This window comes from Protopterus annectens, chromosome 9.part0, assembly GCF_019279795.1.
Source record: "Protopterus annectens isolate FY-2018-M chromosome 9.part0, PAN1.0, whole genome shotgun sequence".
Classification (NCBI taxonomy): Eukaryota; Metazoa; Chordata; order Ceratodontiformes; family Protopteridae; genus Protopterus; species Protopterus annectens.
Genome location: NC_056743.1, coordinates 745462442 through 745474890, shown reverse-complemented (window position 1 = coordinate 745474890; position 12449 = coordinate 745462442). Strand labels below are relative to the sequence as shown.

The window sequence follows — 12449 nt, the reverse complement described above, 5'->3', positions numbered from 1 at the left end:
TAAGAAATAAAACCTGTATGGGTTCAGATTTTATTCCAGTGATGATGACTTATGGCTTGAGAAGTACTCTTTTCCCAGTGTTATGCAAGATCTTTAATACTCTGCAATATAATTGTATAGTATCTTCCATTTGGAAACAAATCAATTACTTCACTTATTTATAATAAAGGAGACAAAAGGCACTTGCAAAACTACGGACCTATAAGTCTTGCATCTACTTTATGCAAGTGTTATGAAAGAGTTCTACAAAATATACTTTCTGACTCAATTAATTATAATGGATGTGCTGACAAAGCAACATGGTGTATGCATTAAATATTGTAAAATCGTCAAAGTTATACTCCACAATTCTGTAGACTCATGACAGTTTAATCCTGCAATATGCATATCCAGACATTGTAATATCACTTCCATTACTTCATCCATGCTAAAAGTGCTTATACGAGAAATACAGACAGCTGAAAATGTGCATGATTAGTACTGCAGAAAGATCTGTTATCAGTTCAAAACCTTGCATTAGATTTAAATTGCATTACAACAGTCCAGATAAAACCAAAACAAGCATTTCACTGCTGCTGTGACTTTGTAGTTGGAATGGGTGCATATAGTGCCTTTCTATTCTACTAGCTGGATTGCAGGCATGTACATATTTTGTTGTGGAAGAGACTGCGCAGTATACAAATGTTCAGGTGGAAATGTCTACAGAGATCGGGGTCCTGGAATTTATTCACTGCACTACATTCCAATAAGAACAGAAAAACAGGTATGGCTCCATGTATTACAGCAAAGAAAGATGCAACAGTATATTTAAAAAAAAAAACACAACTACAGTGAACAGCAGATATTATGTTTATTTGCACAAAACTCCACTGCAAAATGTTGGGTCCCTGAATTGGTATTTCACATTAAAAAAGATACAAATAACCAAAGTATGTTTTTAGAATGGTGCTAAGACTTAAAAAGTCATTAACTCAGGCTGTGCTTGTCAAAGAGGTACTCTCCCATCCCGTCATGTGCTGCGGTCACCTTCTTTAAACTTGTGATGTGATCCCCCAGCTTCTTAATCACCTCAACACTTTCTTTCAAGAAGTAAGAGTCTATGAAGTCGCACAGCTGCAAAGTGAAAAAAACAATAAGAACATGTTTTGTGAATGCCTAGGAAGCCAGATGAAAAAAATATTCTTGATAACCCAAGACTGGGTAGATGTTATTTATACTGAGATTTCTTTCATGTGCATTTGCTTTCATCACAAAGAGAGAGTTACTTCCATGGTTTTAGACTCTACAACTTCTGTACAAGGACAAAGAAAGGCCTTGCTAAATATACATAGGTTGCTAACAGATAAGCTGACCACTTTATACTGTCCAGTTAAAAATCATTAAATGCAGACTGACAGAACTTCTTAAATGTAAATCTACGTATCTTTCTTCATTCAAAATGCATTTAATGAGCTCACATGCCTTTGAATATCAACCAAGTCGTCTCAGACAATTTCTTTTGGCATTACTCCTATTATCTTATGAAACTGCAAGATCAACTTTGCCATTTGTCAGCTTTAGTGATGTTTCCCACTTTGGAGGAAGATAAAAGCCATTTAAATCTAAAGGTCAATTATACGAGTCCCTTTAACAGGATCTTTCCTACTCTGAGTCGACACCCTTCATTAGTTTCCTTACACTCAGTCTGCATACTCTTGTGCCTGAAAGTTGACCATTCTCTTTTTCTTTAATAATTTTTGCATTTTATTATTCATCTTTGCTCTTAGCTTGTACATGCCTGCAGGGCAAGCTTTACAGCCTTCAAATGGGCTTCTGTCTACATCTCTAACATTTGCTTTTTCTTTCAAATCTCATTCGTGTTCATCCATGTAGCCTTCCTGCAGTTTGAACTCACTCTCTAGCTTATGAAATACTTTTTAATGACTGGCATGAGTCATTCTTGTAAAATAAAGATATGCATTTAAGTAGGCATATACTATTGAACTCTGTAATAATCTGACCTACAGCAACAAGGCTGTAGCAAAATATAAATGTGAATGTAGTGTGAACTTTTAATGCATATTATTCCTTTTTTCATTTTTCCAAATATTTTGGATTTCTAGTACCAAGACAGAAATGGACCCCATTCCTAGGTCATGGTACAATTAGTATTTAAGAAATTAATCTTGCTTCAGTCTTTGATGTTTGGCTAGTGTGCTTTGCTCACTACTTGTACCATATCCAAAATTACTTTCTGCAGTTCATTTGGCTTTACATTTTGTTAGAATATTTAAACGTGTGTGAAGATCATCTCCTTATTAGCCCTGTTGTTCCTACTATTATTAAAATCTAGGTGTCTTTATTCCACATTACTCAAATTTCTGCTTGCATATCTTGGTACTTTATGGCTTTGTGTTTTGTACTACATAGGACACTATAACTTTAATTTTTTTTATAGTTTTGGACAAGACAATAACATAAGTGGCAGTTTGGAGACCAGTTTCAATTATAAAGAATTTTGCTGGAACAGATTAGGTTAAACTGAAGGAATGTTTCATAGTCAAATTAATTTATTTGTATTAACAGTGTATTAAAGATGCAATCTGGAAAAACTATAATTTGATATTAAAATACTTTTTCCAAGTTTCTATTGCCATTTAAGTAAAAGCACCGAATCAGAGTGACTTTACATACTTTTTGTCATGTGAATTTAGTTTATCATATCAGTTGGCATTGTGATTTGATATGTTACTCTAATGAAAGTTCTTTGTTTCTGAATGAAAGGGGTAACTCAATAAATATGTTTGGTAGTTAATCCATTGTTGAGAGCTCTTCTTTCTGCAGCATTTCTGCTAGTTGTTCACTTTAGTTTATGTTTCTCACTGGTGTTTGGGATTGTTTCTTGGTTACTAATTGCATTTACACTTGCTCTTCAATTTCTGATTCCAGCAAAAAATGGCCCATAAAAGACTCTACTAGATCAACAAATTAATGTACACATGTTTTTCATTCATAAAGTTACTAGTTTAACATATTACACAGAAAATCCCTAGTTGAGCGAGTAACTCCACAGATAACTGATAGCCAACAACAAAATCCCAGTGGAATGGAAGGCAGACAACTTAAAATAACCAACAATGTTAACTAATGAATGTAGGCGCTTTCACGATGGTCAACACCACTTCCTCAAACATAACAGCTATAGAATGCAGTCTTAAATACACATTAAAAAATTAACCAATGAATGGGTACAGAATTCCTAACAAAAGCTACTCATTATCACTACAGCAGAATTTAAAGGGCAATCACCAAAATACATTAAGCCATACCATCATTTCAACTTTCTGGACTTCAACACAGGTTTCAGGGGGACACAGTCATTTAACCCATACTCCCTATGAGCCCCCAATCTCAATAGCCATTGAATTTCCACGCTTTCTGTCCTATTAATGGGGTCCCCTAGTCTATTGTTCTCTGGTAATACATATAAAACTTGGAAAAGGAATTGATGTTGATCCCCTGCTGATAATGCATGCTTGGGCTATAGTGCTGCAATCCAACCCTCTCCTAGTACAATATAGATGATCTCTTACCCTTTTCCTAAAACAACAATTAATTTTACAAACATAGAATCTGAAGCAAATGACATAATGTGCTATGTAAACCACATTCATGGTATTGCAATTGGCCATTGCTCTTAACTGACAAATGACCAGTCCTTGGATGTTTAAAGTACCTTGATTCATCAATAAAGGTACAATATGCACGTGCTCCACATTTGTGGGTACCTTGCAATGGTACAACTACTGGAGCATGCATTCTGGAGTAGCACAAGTGCTGTTTCAGATTTTTTCTATTTTTGTGTATGAACCTAGGGCAGGGAACAACTACATTGAAAGTCCTTTCATCAACGAACAATATGGACCAATTATTCTGAACAATATATTTCACTACCCAAACATCTCATGTATAGGATAGAACCAATGGAACCCCATTAAAAGATTGTCTTCCAGTAGTCATGACCTGAGCTTGGTCAGAAAAATAAGGTCTAGCTTGTCCTTCCCTCTCACATAATATTTTTAAATGAGCCTAGTCCACCTGCTCCTGGCTGTAGCCCCTTGTTAGAAAAGCTTCCTTCAGATATTCCAACTCATATGAGAGATCTTCATCATCACCACAAGATAACCGTGATACCCTCGTGGCTTGTCCTACAATTATGTTGGCAAAAATATGCTGGGGGTGCATACTCCCTCTGTGTAAGAAGACTGAACTGTGGCATGCCTTCCTATGCAACTTAGTGCAAAAACCGTCTCCTTTCTGATATACAGTCACATCTATAAAGTCTATACTTTGTGGGGAACTATTCATAGTGAACTGAAGGAACTCATTGCTACTATTCATATGTTGAAAAAAGAGAGAGAGAGAGATCTTGTTCATTACCATGCCAACCTACAAAAAGGTCATCGACGAATTGTCGATAAAAGCACACATTGAACCCCATTTTGCTCAAAATGTGCTGCTGTTCCCATTCTATCATTACCAGGTTGGCATAGGAATTGGCACAACTACTGCCCATAGCCACCCCTGCCACTTGCCAATAATAGGTATCTTTAAATAAAAATTTGTTGTGTTCCAAAACTAATTCTAACATACATACATAGAAAATCTATGTGAGAATGCGTGACTTTACCATATCTAATCAGGGCAGCTTTTACCATACTGATACCTTCCTGATTAGGAATACAAGTAAAAAGGGAGATCACATCAAATGTGACAAGTATATCATAATTAGCACCTGTGGGTCCTGATGTAGCATCATATAAATCTCGTAGAAAGTGTTCTGTATCTCTCAGTACTACAGGATACTAATCGAATACTACTTTGAGTTGAGTGTCCAAATACACAGAAATCGGCTCAGTGAACCACCCACCTCCAGCAATTATAGGTCTAAATGGAGGGGTGATGGGGTGCTTATGTGTCTTTGGTAAGCCATGTATCTGTGGTACCAGTGGTTCCTTAACTTTAAAAAAATGAAACAGCTCGTGTTATCAAACCCAGACATTTACATTCATACAGACTACCAGTGATGTGCTCTTTCATTCTATGCACAATATCTAATTGAACAACACGATAAATGTTCACATCAGACAATATCCTGCACATCTCATTATAATAATAAACAGAATTTAAAATAACTACAGGTCCACCCTTGTCCAATGGATGGATGCCAATATTACCATTGATCTTTAAATCATGTAAAGCTTTCCATTCACTCTTCGATAAATTCTTATATTTATGTGCATTTTGTGCAAAAGAAATATTATAAATGTCCTTCTCACAGGCTTGTAAAAACACTTCAACATTATATGGTAAAACAGGTACAAATAAACTAGGCTTTTTAAAAGGTAATCTTTCAGAGGTCATATTGCTATCATAAATTAACTTAAGTGCTACATTGCGTGTGAACAAACATATTTTAGCTAATAGGTTATTCAAGTCCGCATGGGCAGAGGGAATAAACCCCAGACCTCCTACCAAAAGTGAATATTCAGCTGTGTTAAGTTCATACCTCTCGATATTCCATTCTAGTCCTTGTGGTTCAAACCACACATTTTCTTCAGCATTCTCATTTGATTCATGACCGGTGGCTCCTTCCGCTTCTGCCCTCCTCACTGAATGTCCTGGTCAGTTGACTTCCTCTTGGAATTGCGAAAGGGGAGAAGTAGTATTGAAAAAACCTGTTCCTTGTGAGAGTCAAAATGATTTTTTCAGTAGTTTCTAATGCAGGTACAGTGGTGAGACGAACAATCATTTTGACTCACAAGGAACAAGTTTTTCCAATACTACCTCTCCCCTTTCTCAATTCCAGGAGGAAGTTGACTGACCAGGACATTCAGCGAGGAGAGCAGAAGCGGAAGGAGCCACCAGTCACAAATCAAATGAGAATGCTGAAGAAAATGTGGTGTTTGAACCACAACGACTAGTATGGAATATCTCGAGGTATGAACTTAACGCAGCTGAATATTCACTAGTAAAGAAAAGGAGACCAGACTATGTCTACTCTCCCCGATAATGAAGTGTGTCTCTTAAAAAGGAGGTGGTGTCTGACCAGTGGAGTCATTCCACATACTGCTGGGGAAGGAGGAGGAAGGGGGGTATTAAAGGTAAAGCAGAAAATAACTCTCAGTCCTGCAATGTGCTGAAACCTGCCATTTACCTACCAAAGCTCGTGTTCAAATGGAATATATTGGCTGTTAAGTAATGGAGGAGTGTAACGAATATTAGCAGTTAGCTTGTTGGGGGTATACAAAAATTAAAATCATGTTCACATACAAGCATGGATGATGGTAAAAGCAAAGAAATGAGACTAGTTTTTAAAAACAGTAACAGCGATTAGGAATTCAGTAGGCCCGTACAGCATAGTGCCCTATGTACCACAAACATTGAGATATCTTAAAATGAAAACATTTCATAAATCAAATTAGAATATTGATGATTAATGAAATACAATAGATGTAGTACTAATACATAAGAGAGGGAGTAGGAGGATGAAGTAGTTACAAACCAACAATTTTAACTTTAGTGGAAAATTTCCTCAAGGATGTTTTAAATGAATTACAGACAGCACAGTGAAGAGTCAACAGAATTAGTGGGCATGCATTACACAAATATTAGCAAACATATGATTGACTAGAGCTGAGTCATGTCTTCTAAAGCAGCTCCATGTTTAAAATGGGATAGCAATTCAAACTCTAGGGAAAGATCTACTAGTTAATATTAAAATCTTTGAAGGCATTTGGTATTTCAAAATGATGTGGTCAAAAAAACAAAAAAAAAAAAAAAAAAAAACTAAAGACAGAAACAGAACCAAATGAGAGAGAAAAAAAATAAGACAAGGATTATGGGACTTGAAATAGTATACTGCTGACTGCAGAATTCTGTTAAGAATATGAGTTGGCTCAATTCTCGAAAGGGTTGCATCTCTGAAATGCAAGAGATAATGGAATTTGGTCAGACGTAATGTGGCTCATGTGAAAATTCTTTGAAGCAACTTAAAATGAGTAAGCACTCAATTCACAATCTGAGGACTTGAGGTCCTTACATATAAAATTAGTCTAAAAATATGTAAGACTGCTAGCCACAACTCAGTATGATCCATTTTTTCATACAACCAGGTCTAGTTTTAAAAAACAGACACTTTCACTTATTTTTTTCTTAACTACATAAGTAAACTTAAGTTTATGGATCTTTTCAGCCATTATCCACAAGCACATATAAACAGGAAAGAAAAAAAATAAGAAGACAAACACTTAGTACAATAACTGGGAAAAAAGGTAGTACAGACACAGATAACCAGGGTTAATTTAATGGCTAGAAAGTGTCTGCTGAAGATAGTGTGGATGAGCATACCTATCCGCAGAGGGAGGGGTGGATTGGCACCATCCCATGCCATGCTCCCTCGTTGAGGGATGTGGACACGCAAAGGACAGCTGAGGGTAAGTATTCAGCCACTAAACTGCAAAGCCAGCAACCCTCACAGTTGGTGCGTCTCGGCATACATGGGCATAGGGAGAGCATATTGGCTCCCACTTGGTTCTCACCTGAGAGGGGGACAATGGCCATACCAAATATACTGTTATTGTCATGATGGCAGGGAGGACGGCTACCACAAAAGGTACCTATGTAATGGCCTCCCCTTAGGCCAGCTGTGGCCCTCAGTGAGAAATGCTTAGGATGGGGAAATGAAATGAGTCTGGCTGATAGGGAAAAGCTTGATGGTCAGCAGGCCATGCAGCAAAAAAGTATTTAAAAAATAAACACTTCTGGTACTGTGTTTATAACAAACAACTATAAAATAATCCTTCAGTTTACAACAGTTGTTTAAAAATATGCAACAATCCAGGTACAGTTTTCACACATACAGAGTCTAAGATCCTTATGTGTGAAAACACAGTTTAATATCAAAGACTTCTGGTCAGAACTGAAAATGAGACAATTTCATAGACAAAAAGGCCTGAACAAGCAAGTAATTTGCAGTTGATCTGTACCAAGTTTTCACTAGGACATTTAGTTTAGACCACTAGATGGGAGCTTTAGAAATCCAGTTCTGGTGTAAAGTGCTATATATGTTGGTTTATGTTATTTCACACTATGCATTTTTTACTGCTGTGTAAAAAACTCACTTCAATATGTAGTGTAGTACCCATTATTCATACAAATGAATGTCAGAAATGATGAACTTAAGAGACTAAACATCCCAAGCCAGTCATTTTGACAGGCCAAGTCTTGTATAATATGACCTAAAATAATTAGGGATCAGACCAGCATTTTATCTTGAAGGACAACATTGTCTCAAAAGTAAATTTTTTTCTTCATCCAGAGTGCACTTCTTCCTACAAAATTATCCCTGAACTACCTCTTCTTCTCTTTTGACTGTTCCCATTAGGGGTTGCCACAGCGGATCATCCGTTTCCATTTCTTCTTGTCCTCTGCATCTTGCTCTGTCATACCAACCACCTGCATCTCCTCTCTCACCACATCCATAAACCTTATCTTAGGCCTTCTTTTCCTCTTACCTGGCAGCTCCATCCTTAGCATCCTTTTCCCAATATACCCAGCATCCCTCCTCAGCATGTCTAAACCAATGCAATCTCACCTCTCTGGCTTTCTCGCCAAACCATCCAACCTCAGCTGACCCTCTAATATATGGATTCCAAATCCTGACCATCCTTGTCACACCCAGTGCAAATCTGAACATCTTTAATTCTGCCACGTCCAGCTCTGACTCCTGCCTTTTTGTCAATGCCACCGTCTCCAACCCATATAACATAGCTGATCTCACTACCCTCTTGCAGACCTTCCCTTTTACTCTTACTGGTACCCATCTGTCAAATATCACTCCTGACAATCTTCTCCACACATTCCACCCTGCTTGTACTCTCTTCTTCACCTCTCTTCCACACTCACCATTACTTAGAACTGTTGATCCCAAGTACTTAAACTCATCCACCTTCACCAACTTTACTCCCTGCATCCTCACCATTCCTCTATCCTCCCTCTCATTCACACACATATATTCTGCCTTAGTCCTGCTGACCTTCATTCCTCTCCTCTCTAGAGCATACCTCCACCTATCCAGGGTCTCCTCAACCTGGTCCCTTCTCTCACTACAGATCACAATGTCATTTGCAAACATCATAGTCCACAGGGCCTCCTGTCTGATCTAGTCTGTCAACCTGTCCATCACCATTGCAAATAAGAAAGGGCTCAGAGCTGATTGTTGATGTAATCCCACCTCCAACTTAAATGCATCGGTCACTCCCATCGCAGACCTCACCACTGTCACACTACCCTCATACATATCCTGTGCCACTCTTACATATTTCTCTGCCACTCCTGACTTCCTTATGCAATACCACAACTCCTCTCTAGGTACCCTGCCTTATGCAATACCACAACTCCTCTCTAGGTACCCTGCCATATGCTTTCTCTAAGTCCACAAAGACACACTGCAACTCCTTCTGACCTTCTCTATATTTTCTTCACTTCTAGACTTGCTGCACCCATTATTTATATCCTGCTGTCTTTCTTCAGGGCAAGTGCATGCCTTCAAGGAAGTTACCCTTTGTCTCCCTTCTTTTTTATTTTTCCTTGCCAGAGACAGTTATTAAACCCATAAAAATGAAAAGTACCAAGCCTACAAGGCTTAACAGGCTAGAATACAAACTTTGTATTCTAGCCTGTTAAGCCTTGTAGGCTCAGTACTTTTTATTTTTATTTGTTTATTCCGTTTACTGTACCGTTCCGAGTCCTGTTCCTGCTTATTTTGTTTTCGGCAGTTATTAAACCCCTTTCAGGTCTGAGACAGTATTTGTGCACGGTCACCATTGTTCTCAGTGCACTCAACTGCCTCTAAGCTAGAATAGCGTGTTTTTATCTTTTTACAGAAGTGCCCCTACAAGCAAATAGATATGTATGCAACAGTGAAGTCTGCAGTTTGAAGACCAGTCTGTGAGCTATATTTTTATGTAAATTATACATAGTTTGGCAGCCTAAAACAAAGTACTTTGCCCACCATAATATCTCCATTTTCTTAGACCACACCAGCCCCACTGATACTCTGTCCTTCCAGCTGGCTCCATTGATTGTTTTTAGCAGTGCACTGTCTCCCTTCCCTTATGCTGATTTTTCATTTGCCCCAGACACTTGTGTAACCACTTTCAGTTCTGAGCCAGTATTTTATTTTTCCTGAGCTGCAGTCCTGCATTTTGGCTTACTTTTTCTCATAGATTTGCTGCTCTTTTTTGGAGGGGGAGGTAGAAACCTCTTTACCATTACACAATTGTTCAGTCAAGTGCAATTTTTACATTTGTATATAACCATTAGTCATGATAACCTGATATTGGACTAACTCTCCTATTAAAACTGTGTCCTACAGCAACAAAAATCAAGATTTTCATCTACAATTACAGAGGTGTTTTAGTGTCTATATATCACATAGTCAAAGTTACGTAACTTCGAACACCTAATGGTCTAACCATTATGTTCGAAGTTACATAACTTCGACTACCTAAAAAAAACACAATGGACAGCAAAATAAACTTTTGTAAACGGGGGGGGGGCAGGCCCCCCTGCACCCCCCGCTACTTAGATATACCAACTCCGAGATCGCACCACATTGAAGTGAATGGAAATCTCCGCCTATGGTGATTTCCATTCACATGCTCTAACTTTTACAAATTCGAACAAATGGTCTCGACCATATGTGGTTCGAACTTGTAAAAGTTCGATGACGTGATAGGAACCTGGTCTTTTAAACTGCATGGTTACATTTTCTTCTCTCTCTCAGCAGGTCTGTGGCTGTTCAAGTCCAATCACTGATAGTTGGCAAAGAGACAGAAAAACACGTTTTCAACCCGCTCCATTCACCCTTGCTAATGCTCACTCCGCTTCCCTATCCTACCCTGAATTTTCATCCATCCCCTCTTAATCTACATTTAGACTTCTTTAGCACCATTCACATATCCCACAAACCAATACCATTGCTTCCCTCCAGAAAATAAAATCAGTAGAATAACTCCCTATAGTAACACCCACTCTAGTTTGCCACCCAGTTATCTCTGTCAAACTGTCCTACTCCTTGCTCCTAGAACTGTCACATTACATTTCTACAACCAATTCAGTACTCTCCTAACTTACATCAAAAGATAAAACCCAAGCTAAATAAGATGCCCCTAATTCAGATTATTTCACTATTCCACCTAACTCGACTACCCTTCATCACCAATTATCAAATCTACCTCCTTCAATTTTTCTATACGTACCTTAAAAATAAGCTTCCATACAAATACCAAACCAAGACCAAAATATAACTGGCCACACTCTACCCTCTGTAAAATATCAATTCAAATAATTAGCAGAGATATTTACCCCAACCTATGGCCTACTATTCATAAACCACTTCCAACCCTAACAATAAACCTGTCACCTAGTCCCCCTCAACAAAAATAATGAACCCAAACTCATTATACTAAATATGACCCTAAGGAGTATGTGCAATAAAATCCATGCCATCCATGCCTACCTTGCCACATACACTCCTGATGTAGTTATAGCTAATGAAACCTGGTTAAAAAAAAAGAAATAAAGGATGACAAGATCACCCCCACCTGGGATAAAATATACTCCATCATGACAGACAAAACAAGCATACAGGTGGAGTAGCAATCCTCTATAAAAATGTCCTAACCATTACCTTACTCTCACAGGAAACAGCCACTTGGGTCTGAATGGAGAGATGATAAAGTAAAGGAGAGTAGTATTGCTGTAATTGAATTCATCCTGAGGTCTCGGTAAGTACCTTCATGAGGTGGACCCAGTTTTAACAAAATCTCACCAAGCATATATAATGGACAGAAGTGGGTTAAAAAATAAAAAAGATAGCTGGGTGCACAAGTCCCAGGATAAAAAAAGTGCCAATCCTGATAGGTGACCTGGTGCCAGAACTGGAAAAAGTGACTGTGTAGAATCTTCAAGACATAGAAACATTCCTACAATGGGTTAGGCCATGCTCAGGGGGAGGATTGGCCCCTGTTGTAAAAGGAGGTAGTCCACAAAAACTGACAGACCAAAAAAGAACCATAAAGATGATACTGTGGACTACTGAGGATAAAAAAAAAGAAATTATGCATGGTTACACTTACTCAAGAAGCCCAGAATTTCCACATAGAAGATATACAAAAAGACCAAGAGAGAAATTAGAGGAAAGAAAAATAATTGCACAAGATAAACTGTCAAAAGTTTTAAGCGCAAATTTGCATTCATTAATACAATAGATTCACGAAAAACATTATATAGACCAAGAAATCTTGGGCCATTTGGAAAAAGAAGTGACCAAGGAAATATAAACAAGAAAATCTAGAGGTTTTTGAAAGTTATAAAAAAGAAACATGGGCATGGGAAAGAAAGAG

At 37.9% G+C, this 12449-nt stretch overlaps 1 protein-coding gene across 1 annotated transcript in view; it reads right to left on the bottom strand.

Annotated features, from left to right (window-relative positions):
- Window positions 1-831: 831 nt before the first annotated feature.
- LOC122810585 (ferritin heavy chain-like) overlaps window positions 832-12449 on the bottom strand; it is a 101180-nt gene continuing 89562 nt past the window's right edge. The window contains exon 4 of the mRNA XM_044082162.1: window positions 832-1113. Coding sequence (XP_043938097.1) covers window positions 967-1113 — 147 coding nt within the window. The 3' untranslated portion in view covers window positions 832-966. The remainder of the gene's footprint in view (window positions 1114-12449) is intronic.